At 40.0% G+C, this 25,420-nt stretch overlaps 1 protein-coding gene across 1 annotated transcript in view; it reads right to left on the bottom strand.

Moving 5' to 3' along the window:
• FOXK2 (forkhead box K2) overlaps nucleotides 1–16,760 on the bottom strand; it is a 59,244-nt gene extending 42,484 nt beyond the window's left edge. The window contains exon 1 of the mRNA XM_024217598.2: nucleotides 16,315–16,760. Coding sequence (XP_024073366.2) covers nucleotides 16,315–16,670 — 356 coding nt within the window. The 5' untranslated portion in view covers nucleotides 16,671–16,760. The remainder of the gene's footprint in view (nucleotides 1–16,314) is intronic.
• Between the last annotated feature and the right edge of the window lie 8,660 nt (nucleotides 16,761–25,420).

Genomic DNA, 25,420 nt, shown 5'->3' with positions numbered 1-25,420 from the left:
ATAGTAACTTTAGAAATTCCAAAGTGTACTACTACGTGCAATTGTCAATTTTGGTTAAACTGCCAAAGATGATCATGATGAAATACTTTCTTCCTTGATTTGCTCTCCTCAGCCTCCAATCTGTCCCTCAGCTTGATACCTTAAATAGTCAAACCACGTTCTCTCTCATCTCACTACTTTTCTTCTCTATTATACACACTTTTTAGATTGTAAGCACCTCAGGGCAGGGACTGGTTTTGTTTCATAAACCTCACGTACAATACAGCATATTGTGTATACCAACAACAGACCATCCTCTCTGTGTAGATAGGGTAGAACACTATCCCTCTTGGTCCCTGTCAAAGCTGCTCCTAAGAAGGCCAGAGGGATTGCTAGAGATAATGCTCCCATACTTAGAAACAAAACCACATTTTCTTTGATTACACTTTTACACTTCCCTTTGGGAGCTGAGTCAGCTGCATCAGCATGTGTGTTTTTGTGAGAAACAGACTTCTGCAACAACCATTATTTTTTATAAAGGCTGATGTCTTGCTCCATGGAAAGTGAAGCAAACGCTAACAGCAGTGATAGCTAGCATCAGCAGAGTATATAAGGAACAACTTCTACTAGTTCTTTCTTTAAAGGGTTTAAAGGACATCCATTTTGGCGGTAACTCAAGATAATATTTAATTCTCTCAAACAAGATTCCTGGTTACTTATTACTGCCACTCAGTCCTCGCAAGATCAGCTTTATTTATAGTCAAGTAGTAAGCTGGGGCTAGTGATCACTTCCAGCCTCACCAATCTTCTAACCTCAGAAAAACAACACTGTTATAAGCAGGACTGTCCCACTGAGACAAACTAAACATACTCATGGACAAGGTGGTGTATATTAAGGTTCGGTTTGACTCTACCTAGTGGCAGCAAAGACGAAAACCATTCCAAATTGTCTGAGATTGGGGCTAGTAACTTTAGAGTATTCCAAAGGGTTTACTGGGAAAACTGGAGAGCTGTGTGTTAAAGGCACTGGAAAGGGAATTGGGGGAATCGGGGTTCTACCCTAATCTGGGCCAGTCTTCCTGTGTGATCTCAGGCAAGTCATTTAGCCTCTCACTACCTCAATTTCCCCATCAGAAAAGGGGTAATAATAGTTCCCTACCTCATAGATAGTGAGGCCAAATTAATTAACGTATGTGAGAAGATATTACAATGATCACAGATGAGCCTAAAACTGAGAAAACTCTACAAATATAAAGCAACAGAGTGTCCTGTGGCACCTTTAAGACTAACAGATGTATTGGAGCATAAGCTTTCGTGGGTGAATGCCCACTTCATCGGATGCATGTCATGCATCCGACGAAGTGGACATTCACCCACGAAAGCTTATGCTCCAATACATCTGTTAGTCTTAAAGGTGCCACAGGACACTCTGTTGCTTTTTACAGATCCAGACTAACACAGCTACCCCTCTGATACTCTACAAATATAATTATTCATCTTCTGTGATTCTGTCATCAGAGATCTAGAATACTCATGCCCATCTCCACCAGCTGATGCTCATTCTGTACAGACCCCACACCCAATCAAGCAAGGAAGGACTTCCTTGAAGTGAAAAGAGTACCTCGCTTGATCTAAAGAAACTGCCAGGTCCCAATCATAGAGGCAGAAAGCTTTAACAGGAGATTACGGGACAGGATATAAAGAGGAAACCATACTAGGCTGAGAAATGTAACCTCTCTCCATCATGTCCAAGGAAGGATTTGATAAAGGAAAGCCTGGAACCAACAGGGACAACCTGAAACTTCTGGGGAGGAGCTACACAGCCCAACATCGTGATGACTCAGAGAAAGTGGACTTTACTGAAGAATGAAGCCAGTCGGAGACAATTTGGAAGTAATTTTCCCTGCCTCTGGAAACAAAGGTGAGTGTCTGCCTGGGCCCTGATAAAAGCAGAGACTGTGTATTGGGAACTTGGTCCCTGTTCCTGAGGGTGAGGGATTGCATTTAAGGGGGCAGTTTTATTTTAGTTTCTCTAAGAACAGGTAACTGGTAAATCCTTTAATAAAGGCCCTATTTCATATTCCAAGCCAAGGCTAATAAGTAATAAGACACAGCAAACATATTGGGTCACTGTTGGTGAAACTCTTAATGGAGTGTCTGAAGAGAGTCCTGCATTGCCACCAGAGATACAGTGCCAGTACCATCTCTGTAGCGTATGGCTGGCTGAATCATGCCACCACCTAACTGCCATTCCAACCTGCAAAAATTCCTGTTGAGAAGAAAAAGGCTCATCCAGCAAGCATGCTTGATCAAAATATAGTTTCAATAACATTTAAATATGCTGTTTCCTGGAAGATAGCTACGTTATTACTGAAAAATTGGACATTCACAGCTTTCAATATGGAAACAGAGACAATTTGTCAAACCCAAACAGTTTTCTCTAAACATTTTGGGTTTGACAAATCAGCACTTTCTGACTAAACTGTTTCTTGACCAGCTCTATTCACTGCACACTTTGACATTGTGTTTGAATAATTCTGGGACATGCTGGGAATATGAATTGGTTGCATTTCTCAATCTTATGAACAGGCCAGTACCATCAACACTTTTTAAAAGCAGAAAGGTCTACACTTCAATTTTTAAGAGAACAAACAACTGAAGCTCTTCTGTGGTTTTTACCTACTGCATCTCTTTCCTGTATGTTGCCAATGTGCTTGTTATTTGATCATTTCAACTGACAAATGCACTGTGGTTTTCAGGTCCAAAATCTGTTTGTTGGGATTATCAATATCTAGAAACCTGAATGAATAACTACAACTGAAAAGCCTACCCTAAACTCAAAACTCATTTCTGCCTTCATTTCAAAACACATACTCATATTGAAACGGTAACTATTTTAAACCATAGTATTTACTCTTGATCTAGGTGATGTGGCTGCAAACTTGCTGTAAGGAAAAGGCAGTAAACTAGCACTCAATGACATCATTGTAAGTCAGACTGTATGACTGTGGGTTCCATAATTCAGGTCATTTTAATAAAAGTTAGCTAAGATTATATTACAAACTCTTCAAGACCAATACTGTTTCTTTATATGTATTTGTACAGCATAGAACACAACCGGATCAACATTTTGCCTAGGGCCTCTTGAGTGCTTCCATAAAATTATATTAATTTTATATATAAAAAAAAGAAGCAGAAAAGGGAGATGGAAATGCTTGCACCATCAATCCTTTCTAGTTGAACAAAAAAGCATCCCGGGTCCATGCTTTTTGCAACCAGAATCTGCTGCAGTTGGTGACTGGCCCCAAAACAAAAAGAGGTGAATTGATGGCTGTGGAAGTTGGGAGATCATCCATGGGACAGTGAGTGTCCCCCGATGGACCCAATCAGTCAGCCCAGAACATTCACACATCATAAGAGATAGATTGCTTCCTTCAATAGGGCATTACTCTTGATGCACTTGGGGCATTTCTTGCTGGCTACCAGCGTTCTGTGTACGTATGCTGACATGTCTGTGGAGGCAGAAAACTGCATTTAGACAGATTTTTCCCAACTAATTTACATTAAACTCCTGCTGACTTTATTTGTCAGCTTGAAAGTCCAAAATCCTTTCATAGTGGCTATAGAAATGAAAGATGCTGGCTGATGCAATTTGAGCTCCCTCTAAACCAAAGATTTTTCCTAACTGCTCCATCCATTTTCCTGTCTGAAAGATCCTTGAGAGTGACACTACTCTCGCTCACAAGGCAGTGAAATGATGCAGTCGTCCTTAGGGTCTGCTAACCAGGTGTCCTTCAAGGACAAATCCCACTATAAAGCTTCTAAAATTTCTAGGGCATAGCCAAATCTGCTTCAGAAGTGGCAGTTTGATTCTACCATTTGCACAGAGGGGTGTGGAAGAGGAATTTTCTCTTATTTTTCTTCCCTTCCTCACCCATGTAGAAGGTAAGCAGTGTCAATTCTTCCTGCATTTTTTTTATTTTTTGTCCTTCAAATGGTCCTGAAGACCCAGTTATTCAAGACACCAAACAGGAATTCAGATGACAAAAAGATAGGCAAGCACATGTCATCTAGATCCAAACCACTTCAGCATCTTCAGGTATTTCCTGCTGAAAGTCAATGGATGTGTGTGGCTCCTGCACCAACCAAGCAAAAGTGGGTGAGGGGAGAATCCTAAAGGACTTCCAGAAGCTTCTTCCAGGTGGAGGACATGGATCCTTTCAGGAGGAAAGTAAGCAGGTGGCATAAACCTTATTCAGTTGCCTGCCCCGTAGGCAGAAAATCTCCCTTCTGTGATAAATGAGTGTTCTAAAATAGAAACCAGGGCCACCCACCTCCTTTGCATCCTACTTCCTCAACAACTCCTGTAGGTTGTCATTTTCCTCCAGTCTTCAGTATGCTCAAGCACTATTTGCACTTGGGATACAGGATAGGTACAAGCCCTGGAGCATACCAAGATAACATGTTGCCATCATCTTGAAGCAAAGCCTGCATTTGAGCTAGATCTGCAATGATTTGGAGCACAAGGCACAAACAGGCCCTTCAACAAAGGGCAGTCAGTGGTGGGGAGTAGCAATCAGGGTACCTGTGCCTTTTCTTCCAGTGATTTTCTACATGTATTTAGATTTAGGCCAAGATGCAGGAAAAATCTCAGCCAAAGCCAGGAAGCAGCTGAGGAGCTGACTTTTGGGAACACAAAGGAGGAACAGTCATAAAATGTTCTTCTGACTGAATGCCATAGGTAAGGAGGAACACACCCAGGATCTATGCTCCTTGCATTTCCTTTTTGAACTATTTTAATAGTTTAAACAAATATTTATAACCCCCATCACATTGAGAAGCTCTCCAAGTGCTCTCATGACTTTGCACTCTGTTTTTCTTTTGCATGGCCAACGTGCCTTCAGTGGCTACTCTATTTTCCCTTTTCCTTTGGTGCCTCCGCAGCCTATCAGCAGCATCTCCTTTTGTCTCACCACACTTGCCTCATGGGTGAGCTTACCTGCTCTTATGGCTGCAGTTACCACCTTTATGACTGATGAGACGCCAGATCCTCCTCAATAATGATATTTCTTCAAATTAAATGCCAAAAACCAGAAGCCTCTTTACTCTCTTATAGGCTGACAACCGCACATCAGTCACTCAAGCTCTCATCATCTTCAACTTCTTCCCCCATCTTTACCTCTTATCAAATGTTGCTACATCTCCCTCTTGAACATTTCCAAAAATCCACCATTTCCACTCCATCCCCAATGTAAAAATATTGGGCTATGTTTTTATCTTTATCATATGACTACAGCAACCTCCTCTCTCCCCTCTCTAATCCACACACACTAACCATGAGGCTAAAATCAACTTCCTTGTCTGATGCTTTTGTTATAATATTCCCACTTGCTCAAATTCCCCCGGCTGCTTATCAGCTCATTCCAAATCAAGTTTAAACTCCTCATCCTTACATTCAGGCTCTGCATGAGGATGTTCACTCTGAGCTGTCCTTATTTCTCATTACTTCCCTTTTCATATTCTGTGCTCTATTAACTCCTTCTGCCTCTTCCCTCTCACATGTGACTTTTTTTCCATACAGGCCTCTACCCGTTAACACCCCCCCCTTGTGTTCCAAGCTTCCTAGATCTCCTCCTCCAAGCACTTCCTACAAAAATCACTATTGCTTCATCCTTCACCATTCCTACACCCAAACACATTAACTTTTATTTACAAAATTAAAATAAATGTAACGCCTGGAACCAACATATTTGTGCAAGTCCAAATTATCTGATTTGTGGGCCATATGCCTCTTTTGTCTGATTTATACTGAAAATTTATTGGGGCAAGAGTTTTGTCCATAAAGCACCCCCATATTACCATATAAAATGACAAATTATGTTTCTCACTCATAGGCTTTATTTAGCACACTCATTTTTAGTTCTTTAAAAAAAAAAAAAAAAAAGCTGACTAAGTGCTTGTAGCTCCACAGCCATATAGGATTTTTAGCTTCAGCTTGGTACAGTAACGTTTTATAACACTGAGATCCATAGCCTTAAAATATCAAAATTCCAGGTCCAAGTTTTTGCAGAAATATTTGTGCTTAAATAACAATTTCACTTATTATTTTTCGTGCTGTAGTAGTTTTGGATTCTTAATCCAATTACATATTCTAACCAACAACACTTTAAATCAAATACTCTATTCCCGCTCTCAGACACACAAATATATTTTTCTTCTGACCTGAACAAGCACAGGAAGTGATTTACGATTCTGTAAACATTGGTATTATAAATAAAAATGATTAGCATGTACATAGCAGTTTACATGCTCAAAGCACTGTACATTCGCCCCCCTCCCCAACACCCTTTTGTGGTAAGTCATTATCCATATTTTACAGATGAGAAAAAAAAGACAAAAAGGTTAAACAAATTGCCCACTGTCGCAAACAAGAAGTCACTAGCAGAGCTAGGATTAGAATTCCCAACCCCGTGCTCATACCTCCAGATCACGCTGCCTTCTCTTTTTAATTTTCTTATTTACTTTTAGAAAATCCAAATTTAATTTCCATTAAATGTGTAAAAAGAAATAACCTTCTCCAGTCTGTTTACGTAGTGACCTGACTTACTACCAGTATCAGGACTAACAGAAAGGTTTTGGCCTTACCAGCTGTATTTCAGTTCAAGAATTTGCACAGGAATTGATGTATTTTTATACTGTTAATAAGCAACTGATCTTTGACATTTATTGGTGTAAGCCAAATTACATGATTAAGAAAAATGTATAAACTACCAAATTTGTTTAGCTATTCATGAAGACATATCTAATCTTATTTCCCATCCCTCACAGAAACCTAAACTGTGGAACAAACCATACTTGACAGTGCTTCTTTAAGAAGCTTATATATAATTTCCAGTATTGTAGCAAAAAGTACAAAATAGAAGCACATTTAAAAGCTGTGATACAAATAACACAAGCAAATGAGAAGAGACTTAGAAGATATTAACTGTTTGAGCTGAAGAGAATTTTTGAACCTGTTTACTACCTTGAAATGTGAGGTGCTACAAAAATCATTATTTCGTGTACTTTGCTTTGATGATCTGCTGGGGTTCCCAGAAGTCTGAGGCACTGTGTTACCCCTCTCGGCCTCAGCAAGTGAGAGCTTTGGGGCAGCTAAGCAATGTGTCACCTTCCTGACACACCAGCTTGTCTGCCTTGCCAACAAACTCTTCAAGACTCTGCAAGTCCAAACCTTGCCTAGAAGATAACAATCAGTGAACTCCAATTCTCAAGTTCCTCAGAGACGCTTTTCTCTGTAGTGTTCAGCCCCTCCTTACTGTAGCACCCACTAAACCTTAACAAGTGCGCTGTTCCTTTAAAGAGACAGTACATAGATTATTAAGTGGAGTTGCCAAACCCTCCACTTAAATCAAAGCAGAGTTAGTTTATAGTAAAAGTAAAACAAGTTTGTTAACAAAAGGTCATAGGTTTAAGTGACACCAACTAAAAGAAATAAGGATAGAAATTATTACAAACAAAAGTAAAAATACACCTCTGAGTTTATGTCTACACTACCCCTTATGTCGGTCTAACGTAAGTCACTCAGGGGTGTGAATAAGCCATCCCCTGAGCTACGTAAGTTATAACTATTAAAGCGGCGATGTGGACAGCTCTGTCAGTGGGAGAGCTTCTCCCGCCGACTTAGCTACCACCGCTCATTGGGGATGGATTAATTAAGTCAACAGGCAAACTCTCTCCTGTCAGCTTAGGGCGGTTAAATTAGAGAGCTTACAGCGGTGCAGTTGCAGCTATCTACTGTAGCCATAGCCTGAGACTAAATCAAAACTTAAACTAGAATCTTTTGTTCAAAGAAGTTTTTTTCATGACAATCCTTTCAGCATGGCCGGCCTGCTCTTTAGCCATAACCCCAACACACAGAGCTCAAAGTGTTTGGTTTATTTGACAACTCAGGTAAAGGGTAACTATAGGGTTCTTTCCCGTTCTTCTTCTAGTCCAGTAAACCTTTGAAATACATAAATTTCTCTCTCTTGCTGTGGTGTAGATACTATACTGCCTTCGCCCCCACTTCTTAGCTTGATATCTTTGTTTACCTTGTATGTAAATATACCTTCACTGTCTCTGCCTGATACCCACGCTGGTCTGAGAAACAAATACACATTCCTTTGTCTAGGGCAGACTGGTCTTATGCACTGCTTGCCAAACACATTTGAAGGATTTAATTTCAGCACACATTTATGACTTTTTGTACGCAACCCATACATATACCATGCAATGATTTCCAAGACCAGCAAATTACAGTTTGTATATGATACCTTATATGACACCTGTTAGACACAGATTGTGACAACAGTGTGTTAGGTATAGTGAGTATGTCAGGCCTTCCAAGAGTTGCTGACAGAATAGTGAACCACCAATGGGCCTGTGTCACACCCACCCATCAAAGCCATGAAATCCCAATCATTCCAAAACAGTAATGAAATCTCAACTAAGGAATATGACATTCATTTCCAATACCATCCAACAAGGAATAGTTGCAGAATTAACAAATTTACGCCCTCCCCCCCCCGCCCCCCAAGCTATAACTAGGTTTAAAAACTCCTCAGAGGCAGAAGTTCACAGGAAACAACTGTCATTACATTTCAACTTTGTATAGTCAAAATAAGCGAGGCAGTTGATAAAGCCATCACCTTCTCAAAAATTCAGCATGAAATTTCATGGGAGATGTCATCTAGTTATTACTTAGTCCGCTATAAACTCATTAGATGTAGTAGAAGAGATGACCTCAGATTACTGCATGACCTAATGGTTGAAGCTTTTTTCAAAATATATGCCCTTTGATTTTCTAATATTTATACACTTTTAGACAAGAAAGTTAGGATTAGGATTTCTTGAAGACATTCTTGTATTTTTCAATAAATGTAGCAGAGGCACAAGACAACTGAATTTCATACTTTGACTGGTTTAGCACTGGTATTGATATGAGGAAAAAATATTTGTATTGTGCACTACACAATTACCACTTCCCAGAAGTACAGGATAGATCTCTACAATGTGATATTACTTCACAGGAGAGGACAATTTTCTAAAATACAACCTTGATTCAGGCTTAAAACTTACATGGCATGTCCTAATTACTTTGACATCTTTGGGTTGTGGTATATTATGTACAACTGTTGATAACTGGCCAAAACTATTCTCCTGACGAAGCATAACAACCCAAAAATACAATATTCCTCCATTTTGGAAGGGAGAGTGGAAGATACCACGGTGCTTATTTTCCCTATTTTCATCTTAAATTCCCCATATTAATCTTAGTAGCAAAAGAAATAGAATGCAGAACAGTTTGTTACTCTTCTCCCCTCCCTCCAAAAACAAAACAACCCCACCACATTATGGTTTAATTTCAAGAGACAAATTGTAGGAAATCATCATGTTTACTATATGCATGTATTACACCATGTATGCAATTGTGAAATAGGGATTTCAAAAGCGTTCTTGTATTTCTACAGTATGTTGGTCAATTCTGAAAGGCAATAGGTATTTTTCAGGCTTTATAAAACTGATATAAAATGTTTTCAATTTGTCTTGTAACATTTACTGCTTCTAAAGCAAAAGAACATCTCTCTTCTTTCACATGATTAGAATTGTAATAATGTGACAGAAAAACTACCAATTCTTGAATGTATTTCCTGGTTTCTACTAATTCATGTAACAATACAGAGAATATATTTCCTCTTATAGTTAACTCAGGTGTATGGTCATTAGTAAGCTTACTAAAAGGCAGTAAAACTCTCCTATGTGAAATCATTTTACAGAGAGATACTGAGGGCGGATATACGGCACCATAAACAGGTTTACATATACAGAAAATATAGCATCGTATTAGTATGACTGCACACTGCACTCCATAACAACAGATTAGTGTTGGAATATTTATATTACTGTAAAACTTTAAACATTGATACTCAAATTGATAATCTCAGTGTAGAATTGTGAAATTTTGTCTTTTGCATATTGCTACATAAAAGACTTTATATAAATATCACATTCATTTTTGTAGTCTCATTTCAAAGAGCACGTGTTTTATCTTTACTCACAACACATTCTTTTGCACCTTAATCTGTTAATGATCAATGCAGTGTGGCTTCACTGTGCTTGATGTTTGAGATTCTACTTCTGCTACACACAAGTTTAAAGTAGCCACAAACTCCAATTAAATATATTCCCAATTAACATTAGTCATTTTTGTCAATAGACAACACGTTACCCATTCTAGAACATAAACTAAAAAATTCTGAAGTCTGATTCATAGACTGCAGCCAAAACCCACACTTTTCTTAATATTATGCTTAAAATTATTAAACAGATAAGTTACTTTAATGGTCATCTGTATGAAATTCTCAGCCACCCCATCAAGCCCCCAAATGCACCTCAACCACAGGCTTCAACAATATTTCAACTTTGTGTCCCTTTCAAAAAATTTTATCTAGGGCAGTGGTGTCAAAAACCCTGTCCGTATGTCAAATACAGCTTGCTTGAGGTATTTATCTAGTTGCTGTGACACTCAGATTTTTCAGAACATGAGCTTTTTGTAAAAAATAAAAGTATCCACTTCTTATATTCATCAAGCCTTTAAAACATGAACTGAACATATGCCAAGAAAACTAGAAGAATTGTCTTTCTGAATCTGCAGACACTGGGCAACAGCTCCAGGAGAGCGAGGTTACCCTCCCATCCATCTCAATTGTTAACTCAATCCTGGTGACACTTTTCACATCGCATGTGTGCAATTATGAACCTAATTTATACAATAACTGGACTTGTGCACATAAATCAAGCAATTGCATTCACTAGTGTCTAAATAAACAAAGAGCACTGAAATAGTGTTGGTTTTGGAGTGCCTCATTTTTCCCCCCTAAAAAACTGATGCTGAACACAACAGTAACTTCACTAAGTAAAAGTTCAGGTAGTGTACAGAGCCTTGTTCTTTGTACAGAACCTCTTAGTTTTAATAAGTGGGAGAGATGCTGTAATTTAATTGCACTAATAGAGCCCTAACTTTGTAGACCTGGACAACATACCATAACTAAAAGTGTAACTTAGTCCTCTCCACAGAATAAGTGAGACTCTGGCATATAAATATTTAACATTTGTAATTTTCAGTGTGGTGCAAGTTTGTGTGTGTGTGTGTGGGGGGGGGTTCTATTTCACAGTTGCAAGAGGAGACCCTGAGTTACGTGGTGTGCTGAATATCTGTACTTCTCCAGTGAGTTGGAAGTATTATATGTCTTGCTACATTATTTTCATACTACTATTTTGCATATTAAATGGTATTTTTTATTAATTCATTTTTAGGATGCCAAAACCCATCAGTAATCCTAGATATACAAGTCTGTGGTTTAATCAAAATACCCCAATACCAGAGGTGGTGTATTAGGACACTTAAGGCCAAAGTTTCAGGTACCTTCAAGCACTCAAGTGTGCATTACTGCCTTTCTAAAAAATAATTCCTAACTACTGATGGCAATATGAAAAAAATACTATAAAAACTTAATAGCATTGTTACCAACTGCTTCTACTCCCAGCAAAAAAGATACTTCTCATTCTTCAAATGCACTGCTGAAATTCTGTAATGTACTTTGAGTTCCTATTGACCAGCTGATAGAAGGACTGAACTCGTGGCTCCTTCAAAACTGTGATTTGTAAACTCTTACAAGTACAACCACTGATTTTACTTCCTTAAGACATGCTATAAGCAGCTATTACATCACACTTATTTTCAATGTCCTAGATGTGCTGTAGTAGTCCTCATCAGATAAAACAAAAATTTGTACTGCACTATGGTGAAATCTACCCTTGTCAGGTGGAAGAGGTTTACTGTTATAGGTTTACCGTCTATTTCTGGTCAACATGAGAGAAATATATGTAATGCATACTGTACTTTAAAATCCAATTCTCCAATTTCATTACTATTTATTGGCCCAATCTGGTTTCCAATGAACCCAGTGGGAGTTCTGACAAAGACTTCAACTGGAGCCAATTCAGAAGCTGTATTTAATAAAAAATGTCAAACTGTAGGTCTTTCAAAGGTAATTACAACAGGTTTTACTTAAAGCTATGCAAACTCAAGTAGTTTAACTGGTTTCTGAACACTTTATGTCATGCTTCAGAATGCTTAGATTGAGCGAAGCGCTATTTATTGTTGAGTGTAAAGTTGCTACTAATTTTTCCCCCCATTTTGTTCATCTAGCAAAGTGACATGCAGTCTGTGTATATGCAAATCTGTTAGGCCTAGGAACAAAAACCACATTGCTCCCACTAATAGTGCCTCCTGACTGAAAAGACATTTACATTATGATTGAAAGTTTCAGAGAAGTGTAATCAAAACAAAGTTACAGTGACTAAGACAGTCAACTAATCAACAGTAATTAAACATTACATGGTGTTCATCTTTGTACCAATCTTTATTATTGAAACAAATATGCCACTTTGTTTACCAAACTGTCAAAGCTTCCCTTTTCCCAGATTCTTAAGGTTCGTATTCTGCAGGAGATTGACAAATTTTATTTCAGTTCCCCACTTCCAGGAACAGGTAGGACTGTAACATTAAAATTTTAATTATATCATGTTCAAATATTAATTGTACTGAAGTCAGAGGCCATGAACCTTGTAATTTTAGATGCTTAACAGGAACAGTGACAAAAATTAGACATTTCAATTATTTTTTCAAGAGTAAATGGGTTTGTGGTATTTAGTTTTTGTCTTAAGCGTCATTGTTTGCATTACCGCTGAGAAATTGGGAAAGGTTTTCTTTCATCTTTACTAATTGTGCCCTTTACCATTGGGACACCAATTTCCCTGGCCTTTTACTGGAATTTGAAACTAGCCAGGATTTTTGTTTACTTCCTTGTTTCTGCACCAGCACTTAAACTGCTCTGGGAATAAGGTTGCTGAGTTAACTACTGCAATTGGTTGCACACACACGTGTTCAGATCCTACAAAAACAGTGACCATTAACAGCAAAAACAACAAACAAAAAAACCCCACACGTATATTCAGAAGATTATCCCATAGCACCCGAAAGCTTAATTCCAGAAGACATTCATATTCAAGTGTAACAGTTTAAATACAGGTAAACTTCCAGGCCTTAACTACTGGAATACCACCTTGGTGTAAAAGTTCACAGCAGTATTTTTTATTTTTATGAAATGAATATCATACATCTACAAATACTCTTCATAACAATTAAAATTTAGGATTAGTCTCCAGCCTCTTAATTAGGTTGAGAAATATTTAAAAATTGAAATGAAGGAGGGGACAAGCAGGTTTCAGATTTGCTTAAGCATATTTGCCACTGGACAATCTTTAAAACTATAATTTTATCACAAGCCAGGCATATTGCTGGCAATTTACTACTGTATATATATATTTTTTAAGTCTGAGTAATCACCTTGGCCATAGGTGGGAAGATATGAAACTTGCACCACTCACTTTTAATTTTAAAATATATTTTAATTTCAAATACATAACTTGCTAATTAATATATTTAGCTCACCTGGACTCAAAGTAATTTTATTTTTATTTAAATCTTTGCAGATAACGTTCAATGTGTCAGTTTAAATACATAGTGAAATTCAAGGACATGGCTTCAATGAATAACATTAGTCATCAACATTTCATAGTAATTACTTGGTATAAGCAATTGATGTCTGCTTTGGATTTGCCTATGCACTGCTGCAAAAGAACTGCTAAACTTAGAAAGGTACGACTACGCTATACATTTTTTTTAAGGCTTAACTTCCACAAAAGTGGGCTTTTAAATATTTCAGAAATGATACAGATCATAAGCCATTCAACAGTATTTAGCAGAAAGTAGACCTTGTTCAACAGCCTACTGGTGACATTATCAATTTTGCCTGCTCTTACAGTTTTAAAAGTTATCCTCACATCTCTCAAAGAAATCACAATCTATTTAGGTCAAGTCTACACTACCCGCCGGATTGGCGGGTAGTAATCGATCTATCGGGGATCGATTTATCGCGTTGCATCTAGACGCGATAAATCGATCCCCGAATCTACACCCGCACTCCACCTCGGCAGGAGAAGTAAGCGGAGTCGACGGGGGAGCCGTGGCGGTCGACTTGCTACCGGGAGGATGGCCAGGTAAGTCGAACTAAGATACTTCGACTTCAGCTACGCAAATAACGTAGCTGAAGTTGCGTATCTTAGATCAATCCCCCCCAGCGTAGACCAGTCCTTAGTGTAAAATGTTGTTCTACAATTTCTGATAATGGCTGCAAGTGCACTACCCTGTTTACAATGCTCAACTTAAGGACATTCTGTAATCAGGAAATATTACTTTAACCAATTTACAAAGCTTAAAAGTTAATGTTAAAAGTATGCAGTCCAAATAATCATGCAATCATTTGATGCAATCAATTTCAAACAAATATTAATTTACTTAACTCTACCTATGCTCACGAGACAATTTAACCTTATGTAAAAATTTCCCTTTGTTCACTAAGCAAAATGTTTTGATGTGTGTAAAATTACCCTGAACAGAAGTTAATTCTTATGGGGGCAGAAAATGTTATGTAGCAAAATTACAGACTTAAAAGGATTAAAGCAAAATACAATTCAAGACCCACACTGATAAGGTAACAGGAGAAGCACACAGTAAATGTAATGTGTTTTGCTTCTTATGACCTTAGGTATTTAGTGGAAATTTGCTACCAGATTAAGTTGCTCAAATTAATTTTAAGTCTGTTTGCAGTACATCATATATAAATTTAAAGACTTGTTTAAAATTAAATACATAGATTCTTTTAAAAATATTAACAAATATCCTTAGATAAAAATATTTTAAAATAATATTTAAAAGCCAGTCATAAAAGGAAGAAAAAATAGATTAGCCATACGACAGACAGGGTTATTACAATAGAAAAAAAAAAAAGCAAAAATAGAAGTTACAGTTGTTAGAGGTCAAACAAGTCATCCAACTGTATTTATGGATTATACAGCACTACACACACAGCCCCTTAACAAACCCTTTCAGAATTATAGCATTTCCTAGAAAGCACAGGTTTAAGATAGTATGATTTTTATAGGTGAACTGCTTAAACTACATAAAAAACGTTAAATAGCTAAGCCACACTCTCAGTCTCCAAAATAAAGTTAAAAACCTCCGCGGTATCAAGATTCTGTCAGTGACAGCATGCTTTCTATGAAACACATCCCTAAAACATTTCACAACTACTCTTCCAGAAATAATGAAAAACAACCTTTTCATATATTTTAGTGAAGATACGCTATGTTTTTGAAATATTTTGGATGCACAGACTGTGACAAACGCCTCACTTTTCACACATAACTCCTCAAAGGATGGAATGTATATTTGTAGTTCAATGCACCCTTAAAAATACCAGGCCTCTCACACTTCACCAGAAAAATATTCTGCAGAAAAAAAAGATTAATATTTGCCAAAAATGAAGGAATAAATTGTTGTTTGCCAACTTTCTCTTCATTGTTAAATTACCTAAAAAAACTACATGTTAAAATTCTGAGTGTATTAATATTTTAGACATAACTCAATTTAGCTAACCATAAATATAAAACTAGTCTTAAACTACACAGAAGATGCAGAAAATACTACAAAAACTTATTAAAACAGGACAAATAGTACCACAAAATTTACTTAGCGCTGATCTGAAATCCCAGATACGTGGATAAACACATAACTGAGTTCTCCTTTGCAACACACAAACAATACGCAAGAGTGTATTCGATTCTGTTTACCAACAGTAATAGCTCCAAGCAGTGGTGCAGGCTGATTTATACCCACAAGGTACTATTATTGCACACTGTTATGTGCGAGAGAAGGCAGAGGGAGAAGGATTACACCTCGCCAAAACACAGCCCCAATGCTCCTGTGATTTTATGCTTGCCACCTGTATCTTACAGGCCAACCCAAAGGAAGATGAATCTTGGTGGAATGGATACAGCTCAGGGGCACCAGCCGGGGCACCCCGCATGCTGGACAAGGAAGCAAAGACCCACCGCGAAGCCAGTTTACAGGGATGGCTGCAGCGAGCACTGGCTGGGTGCTCTGGGGGACGTACGGATGGGATTCATGATGCGTGTCCCCGGCACCGAGAGGACTCCCTGCCTGTCATGCACCATGTGCCAGCAAAATGGAAACGGGGCAGCCGGCGTGCGGAGGCACCACCACCCGCCCTCCAGCAGGGGGTCCCCGGGGAGGCTGGGGGATGGCTTGCTCCCCGGGGCGGCCAGACCAGAGGATGTCGGGCTGCAGCCGTCCCGCTCCCCCGTACTCACACTCGGGGCAGCTGCAGCGGGGGCGCCCCCCGCCTCTGGAACACGCCGTCCACGAAGACCCCGTTCTTGCCGAGGCAGCGCAGGTAGAAGTCCCCTCCGCCGCCTCCTCCTCCCGCCCCGCCACCGGTGGCGTCCCCCTGAGGCAGCGGCGGCCCGTCCGCCCCGGCCGGTGGCGGCGGGGGGGCAGCGGTGAAGATCTCCAGGTGGCGCCGGGAGATGAAGCTGGAGTGGCCCATGCTCACGTCCACCGAGCCCTGCGACGAGTTGCGGCCGATGGTCACCGAGCGCTTCTTCATCAGGTACTCGAACTCGCGGCCCTCCAGCCGGGCCACGGCCGCCGCCGCCGCCGCCGCCATCTTAGCGAGCGAGCGAACGGGCCGCCCTCCCTGCGCCCCTCCGCCCGCACCGGCGCCGCAGCCGCCGCCAGACACTGAGCAGGGAAGGGGACGCCGCTCAACCCAACCTGACGCAGTCCGCCGCCCGCTGATGGACAGCCAGGCCTGGCCAATGCATGGCCCGCACGCCCATGCGGCTATGCCGCGCCGACCAATGGCGAGAGGCGCTGGGGCCAGCGTAGCTCAACAGGTTAGCGTGTTAGCCCCAAGAACAAGGCACACACCCGGAGGCCGGGAAAATGCGGAGCGGAGCGTATGGGAGGAGCGGGAGCGGCTCAGCAAGGCGCCTCAACTGCCAGCTCCAGCCACACTGAAAGCAAAGGCGAAGTGCTCTCTAGGGAAGGCAAGGGCCAGCCTTAGCCCAGGCTGCTGCAGGGACAAGGGAGACACAAGTAGGCCAGTCCCGAGCCGCCCAGGGGCGAGACGCAACAGTCCAGCTAACAGCCCCTCGCCCCAGCAAGAAGAGGGCACTGTGCCCGCTGCTCTCCTCCCCCCAAACCTTTCTCCTTAAGGCAACGGGACAAGTGCTTCAGCCCCAGAGTGCCAACTGTCACTGGATGCCCATGAGGCATGGGGTACGCTAGCCTGTGCCTTAAAGGGGACTGCTGTCACCTGCAGGGACGCCCTGCTTTACACACACCAGGACACTTCCAAAGGGATGATGATGTATTTCTCCCAGCCAACAGCCTGGGTTGAACCCCAGTCTGATGCTGGGGAAGCGGGGGGGAGTTGCCCAGTCCCACACAGCCCCAGGGGGTTGACTAAGGCTACACCATCATTAAGCAGCCATCCCCTGTCCTTTAGTACACAACAGCAACCAATCCAGAAGAAATACTATCATCAGTTTTTGAGCCTTTGTTACCCCCTTCCATGGATGCTTTCAGAAACAGGATGTTCTTTTTCACCACCAAGCACCAGTAAAAGGAAATAAAACAACAAGAATAGAAATACCTAAGCTATGTTTACTGTAGGTGCTATTTGAGAAATAATGTGTTGCCTACAGCAACTAGGCTGTAAGGATGGCCAAGTGCTCTATCGGCACAAATGAGTTTATTGTCCCAAGGAAAAAAAATAAGGTTCTCTCTCCATGCAAAAGGTATACAATGTTAGCTAAATTAGTTTAGGTACTGATTTAGTTCATGGGTACAACCCACTGGTGGACACTGAAACCAATTTAAGAGTGTCCACATAAGGTACTTGCACTACTTTCAGTAAGTTTCTAAACTAATGTAGTTAAATCTGTATAAATTTTAGATGTAAACAAGACCCAAATATTCCAATTTTACAGACAGGCACTAAAGCACAGAGGCCAGTGACTTGCTTGACCTTGCAAAGACTGGATGAGCTAAGACTCCTATGCGCCAAGGTAATGATTCAAGCACAAGACCGCTCCCTCCTCCCCCCCACCCCGCCCCCCCAGTCAGACTGCTACCAAAAACTACTTAAATTAAATCAGGCTTTTCAATTTCTGAAGACAATCTATCTTGTATTGTACAATACATACACCACCATGAGCAGAAAGCCTGTCTTTACCATATGATGTGAGGCGATACCAGCTGCACCTCCCATATCTCCCAACAGTTGAGGGCAGGATGGATCAGAGCAGGCCTAACAATATGACTGTCAGAGACATTCTGCAGCAGCTAAGCCTCCTCCTTCAACACACTAGAGATTTTGCTCTGTTGATTCCAGAGGAAGCTAAGTAGGGTGTGAAAGAGACTAACTTTCCCACATGCATCCTCACACTCAGGCCATGGTTTTGCCTGTAGTCTGTCTCATAAAGGAGTTACTTCAATTTTTAAAAAATTGTACAGAGGGCTCTACTGTATCTTTAGGTTTGTCAAAAGGATGCAAGTTTCTCCTACATATGTTACCACCATCTCTTTCCCATCTATTTACAATGCAGATATCAGATGAACCATGACATTTGCTAAGGATTGTTCATGGTTTTAATATATTAGAGGAAGGACCTGAAGTATAACAATATGAAAATATTAAGAAAGGCCCTTGCTAATTGCACTCAATACTTTGCCTTCAAAAGAACAACACCTGTGTACTTAAAGTCTGAATTGGGACTTCAGATAGCACAGCTATACATTTCTTAGTTTCTATAATTAGCAGCGTGATGTTGCACACTGATGATGAAGCCTATTTATATTTATACATAGATATAATCCCCACAAATACTTCAACAGAAAAAGTCCTCAAGAGATTTTTGTTTGGCTGTTAGATAACTCCAGTAGATATTGATGAAATAGTGGCTAACAAGTCATTTTATTTCCAAACCGAATGTCAAGGTGTTTAGAGACATAGGTATGCTTCTCTACAGAACTTAAAATACATTTGGAAATGTATTTTTCATGTCCTAACCAAAACACAATTCACTTATTAAAAGGCATAGCAGATATCTAGTCCAAAATTTGAAGACTTGAACTAAAGTTTTTTTTAAGTTTAAATTAACAGGTATTTAACTGTAAAAGTGGATACTAAGAATATATATTAACTAACTTGCTTAAAAAAACCCACATTGCATTCTATGTGCAAAGTAATATCAAGCCAATGTTCTGTGATCTTAGGATCAAATTCACTGCAGGTGTAAGTAGGTGCTACAGTTTTCAAGCCAATGGAGTTGCCTGCTTACACCAGCAGTGAATGAGTTCATTAGACACTCACATATTTGTTATTCTGTGATGTTCAGAGAGATATGTGCATTACCAGTTCAAAAAAAAAAAAAAAAAAAAAGTCAGACATACAGTAATATATTGCAGTGGGCAAGGGTTAAGCTCTTTTGATTAATCTTGCACATATTTTGGGATTTAGGGACAGACTTTCTCCTACGTGAAGATATGCTAAGTACAGACAGAGCGGGGGCTTCAAGGACGCAGTTATGATTCCTGATTCTCAACCTGCCCCACCACTGGCTCGGATGTAAATTAGAGCAGCCTAGGGGATGCTCTAGTTTACAATAGCTGGCTATGGTCCTTAAGGTAATACCAGCTGAGAGTTGCCATAAAGGAGCTCTTCCTCCGCCTCACCACACTACCTACACTAAGGGATGGAGGGAAGAGGAAGGTTGGAATAGGAGCCAGGTAAATTCCCAACTGGCCAGCTGCAGCCAGTTCACTTTGCATTGCTCTTATACCTGCACTTTTCATCTATTCATGCTAGTTTAATAGTGGATAGCATTCACAAATTAAAACTGTTGAGAACAAACATTAAAAAGCAGTTAGTATTCACATGGTGGAAAACATGAAATATACAAATTGAATTCAGTTTTTTTCCTTTGCATAAAGACTGTACAGAAAAATTATCTAAATATCAACAACTAAATTAGACTATAGATTACTAAATGCAATCATAAATTATCTTTTGAAATGTCCTGTAACCAGTATGCTACTCTGCAAAAGATTATACACAACATTCAGGAGTAAGTCATTGTAATGATGTATTGGTAACAGCTATTTTAATGAGGCGACAGGAGAAATTTTTCTGCCAGTGCTTTCCTCACTGAGGAAAAAATTCATCCCCCTTCTCTGTAGGGAAAGAGGGACCCATGACAACAGGACTCCCATTTGTGGTTCTACATTCTGTTCCACAAATGGGACAGAGAGGCTGGACACAGTGGAGCCATACCCTCTGCACAGAGTTCAGCAGTTCTGTGCTTGGCCTCTGTATAGATGGGGCCAAAAGATTCATCACTGCATATATCCTCTTGTCTGGAGGTGGGGGGCTACATAAGGGACCACAAATTATTCCACAGCTGCTTCACAGCCTTTGGGGGGGGGGGGGGAAAAGAGATTCATCTGCCCCATGCCCATCCTGACTATTTAGGCCAGGATCTGGGCTGTAGATATGTAGAATCTAATCTTTTGAGGGGACTGAGCATGTGTGACTCCCACTGAAGGCAACTGGAGTTGTGGGTGCATAGCACCTCACTGGCTTGGGCCTGATTTGCTAAACAGCTGAATGTAGTCTAATTCACTCTGACATATTATAGCAGCACCTGTTAGCATCACTGTAATTAAGGGTCTGTCAGCAATTCTGTTAAAGAGCCCTATTTTCAGTGTTTATCACTCAACCTTAAAATGAACTGATACTTGGTATATAAGGTCTCATCCAAGAAGACACACACTATCCATTTTTTAATTAAAATAATTCTGATTTTTTTTGTCAGGATCTTGTTTTATACTCAACACACAATGGGTATGATTAACAATATATTTTCATAGACAGTTGGTATTATCTATAATACTCCAAGCCCAGGGCCGGCTCTAGGCACCAGCAAAACAAGCTGGTGCTTGGGGAGGCACATTTTTAGGGGCGGCATGGCCAGCGCCAGAATGCCGCCCCTAAAAATGTGCCCCGGCCGCCCTAGCTCACCTCCGCTGCTGCTGTTCGCACGCCACGGCGCGCAAAACAGCTGATTCGCACGCCACTGCTCGCCCTCCCTCCCAGGCTCTCAAACCTGGGAGGGAGGGGGAGATCCCGAGCAGCCGCCGCGCACGAAACAGCTGATTCGCACGCCGCTGCTCCCCCTCCCTCCCAGGTTTGAGAGCCTGGGAGGGAGGGGGAGATCCCGAGCGGCCGCAGCGCGCGAAACAGCTGATTCGCGTGCCGCTGCTCACCCTCCCTCCCAGGTTTGAGAGCCTGGGAGGGAGGGAGGGGGAGACTCTGAGTGGCCGCGGCGCGCGCGCTGCTTCTCCTCCTCCCTCCTAGGCTTGAGAGCCTGCGGGGAGGAGGCAGGGCTGGGGATTTGGGGAAGGGGCGGGGCCGGGGTAAGAAAAAAAACAGGGGGGGGGGGCGCGGCCAAAATTGTTTCTGCTTGGGGCGGCAAAAATCCTAGAGCCGGCCCTGTCCAAGCCTGTATTACTCAGACAGAGAAAAATAATTTAAAGAAAAGTTAGAGGATTTCTCTCATGCATTCTTACTGCATGCACGTGCCCTATTTATGGATAACGTATCATTTTCTAGAAATACATATTTCCACTGACATGACAAAATGGATTATAGAGCAGCCCAATTGATCTGTGCATTAAGAGTCCCTAAAAGTACACATTGGCAACTGAAGTTAACAGCTCCCCGAACCATAATGATCTATCAATAATCCCTGTGTTACAGAAGTCTCTCATATAATTCCACTGAGATTGTTTTTATTCACAAAAAATGTTGACATATAAACCCACGTAAGTAACATTATGGATCCAATTCAATACAACAAAATATTTCAAATTCAGAAGTTGCACTCTATCCTTAAATTATACTATTTCACATAGTTCTCATTTTACAAAATATAAAAACATTCACACTGGCCTCATGTAGAATGCGGGTGAGATGAAGAGAAACTTGATGACCCTTAAATTGTCAAGAGCTCTCTTTCCTTAAATTATGTGAGTTTTTCCCTGAGGAGCACACACATTTTCTCTGTTTATCATCTTGCAAGGCCATTGTAAGGAGTAATAACAGCTCCCCAACACAGGCCCCAGTCCTGCTGAGATTTATGGACACATTTCATTTTAAGCATGCAAGTGATCCCATTGACTAATGGAACTACTCTCATGCTTAATTGTTTAAGTCTTTGCAGGACTGAGGCCATAGTCTAATGGTTTGCTTTGCAAATGGCAGATTATTTTGGTGAAAGGCAAGATTTTTAAAGTTAAAATTATGGGTGTAATTCTAAACAAATCTATAAAAAAAATCCAACGGGGTGAGGTCTGGTGTGGAAATCTCTCCTTTAATAGAAAAAATTGCCATGTGTACACTTAAACATCTATAAGTTGTTGCAATGACTTGAAATCCAGCAAAATCAAAAAATGTTGTCATCCCAGAATACTTATTTTTATTTTCAATAAATTAATTGTATACAACTTTTGAAAAACAGCACTTTCTCTCTGAAGGCAGGAATTTTAGCCTTCACAATATAGATTTTAACTATCTTAAAAAACAGTACAAAAATCTTCATCAAAAGGTGTGATAATTTTTAAGCCATTTTAAAAGTAATTTAAAAGCCACAAATAAACACGCCTCCCTCCTCTAGTTTGCTTGCACACTCAGTTTCGATTTGTTTTTGGTTCTTTTTGGCAGGGAAGGGTTTTTAAACCAGACCCTCTAATCTGCATCATGCTTCTGTACTAATCTACTTGGTGCTGAAACAACAACATAGGTGGAAAAAATCTATAATAAATTCCAAAAATATATGTCATTAGTTATTAAAAAAACAGAACAAAACTAATCAGCTGTCTTTGATATGTAAATGCTAATTATCATCACTAAACATTTAAAGCTAAGCATTATATGGTACTGCTGAGAATAAGGACAAGTCGGATTTTCTCTGCGGTAGTTTATAACCCTAGGTTAGCTCCAGTCCAGCAAACTGAGAAATCCATGCCAGTTATTTTATCCAACACAAATGTCTGCAGTTGGTTTACAAACCATGTTACCCAGCATGCTCTAGGTCCCAAGCTGCTTATGGAGGTTGCAACGTGCAGAGCAATAATCTCTGATTAACCAAAACCATGTAGTATGGGAACAGCGAATAAGATGTATGGAGATGTCTGCTTCATCAGTAGGGTACAAGCTAAACCCCTGCCCCTTCAAACTGCACTTAACGCCACCCTGCTGGGAGAAATTTGCAAGCTTTGAAACTGCAGAGAGACATGTGCTTTCTAGATGACATCATCAGCAATGTCTGGGCAGTGACCTAGGCAGTGTGTGTTTGTAAACAGTGAGAAGGGCCCTGGGGGTGGGGCAGGCAGAACAATCACCACCTGAGCATACACCAGTCAGTTATGTCCATGAAACACTGCCTGCAGTTGCCCGAGAGACTGTTTCAGAGGCAATAGTATGTGTTTTGAGAGATTACAACAGTTTCTAGTGAAAGAAACCATGTGATGTAGCAGAGCCAAGGGCAGCTCAAAGGGACACTGTCAACTTGAAATCTAGTTAATTTTTTGTTAAATAAGTTAAGTCGTTTCAGGTGCTATACCAGCCCCAAGTTCCTATGCCAATTTTTGTAGTTTTACAATCTCATTTCCCTGTTTTTGAAAATATTTCCTCTCCATTGTTGCGGTGTGAAAGACCCACACAAAAAGGGAGAAATTATTATGCAAATAAGACAGTGAAACTAATGCCAACCAAAATGTAATCAAACACAAAAGCAAAGTTAGCTAAAAAATAGGGGGGGAAATGTTCTTCTCATTTCTAAATTGTTACAAGAAACAGAAGGTTAAAACATTCAGACGGGAGTATGATTTTTAAATATGCAACATCCCCCACCCATAGAGAGTAATAACTGTGTTTAAAAAGACCTGCAGATCCACATAGGCACTCAAAGGTACCCAACAATAGGGTTTTTTAAAACAATGCATAGGATTATGATGTTTTAATTGGAAATTTTAACCCCGCTGTTCATTACTTTTGTAGTTCAACCTAGTATGGGATTTAAAATAATGTTTGCCAAATAAAGTGGCAATAGGATAAATTTTTCACTGTTCTGTTTTATTGTTGCTATTTTAACAATTCATTGAAGATGGGGATAGATTGTTCAAAGGCATTTTTAATCTGGTATTTCTTCCACTTCTACACTGCAAAAATGTTAATTTTGTCCCATAAAACAAGTCTTAATATCACAGAAGCAAAACACACACTGATTGCAGCACTGCCTGTATTTAGTATTAATCATCGTGGTTAAGGTTGGATGCTTATCACAACCATTGACAAAAGTGAACTTCAGTGTTTTTGTTCATATGCTAGTCTTGTTCACACCAATCAGCTTGCTACTGAGCAAAACTTTTCCATTATTTTGTAACCATATTTGGCCATTTACATTAATTTGGTGTTTTGCTAATTAGATAAATTTAATAATTATTATTGACACCTATGGATAAGCAGTTACTAAAATATTATGCCATAACTTTCTTTAAACTGAAATTATGACTTTTGCATTTTTTCTGTAAGAATTAACCAGCCTTAATCATACTGTATTGTGAAAGCGCTTCAAGGAAACATCATATATTGAGACTTATTAAACAACTATTTAAAAATGTTTAGGCACTCTTTAGAATAATTTCTACATATCCTCAAATCAGTAGACTTGAGTAACATGGCAGGATGCACTATGAGAATTAAGAGTGGTTAGTCTTTCTGTATTAAACTCTTGATAGGATCTTCCCCCATTGTAACAGTAACCACTGGAGTAAGTGGGTGCTGACCCGGCCATGTGACAGGGGTTTTAACCTCTCATAACTCTGACCCATGTCAGGTAATAAAGTTTCAGTCTCTTATCAGCACAGCCTTATTACATGGGGTCAGACGTAAATTAAACCTTGTCAAAAAATGGAGTAAATGAAGCATACATCACTCAATCTGTAAGGGACCCTGACCGAATTGAAGAAAGTAGAAGTAGCGGTTGTAGGTTATACCAGTATAATTATATCAGTTTTAACCAATAGTGTCATATATCAACAAGCCCTAGTGTAGATGTAGTTATATTAGTATAAAGGTGCCTTATACCAGTGAAATTATTCCCCTTCCCACATGGGAAAAGCTATAACTTTAAAGCATCTTTATACCAATAAAACTGCCTTCACAGGGGAGTTTTATACCACTTTAGACTATACCAGTATATTAGTTAAAACAGTATAACTTCCTAGCATAGACATGCCCCAGTTTTCTTGGAAGCTAATGGTGTTAAAGAGAAACTAGATAGGGTGAAC

The sequence above is a fragment of the Terrapene carolina genome, unplaced genomic scaffold (assembly GCF_002925995.2).
Source record: "Terrapene carolina triunguis isolate 2854851 unplaced genomic scaffold, T_m_triunguis-2.0 Scaffold192, whole genome shotgun sequence".
In the NCBI taxonomy this organism is placed as follows: domain Eukaryota; kingdom Metazoa; phylum Chordata; order Testudines; family Emydidae; genus Terrapene; species Terrapene triunguis.
This window is presented reverse-complemented; position numbering and strand designations above follow the sequence as displayed.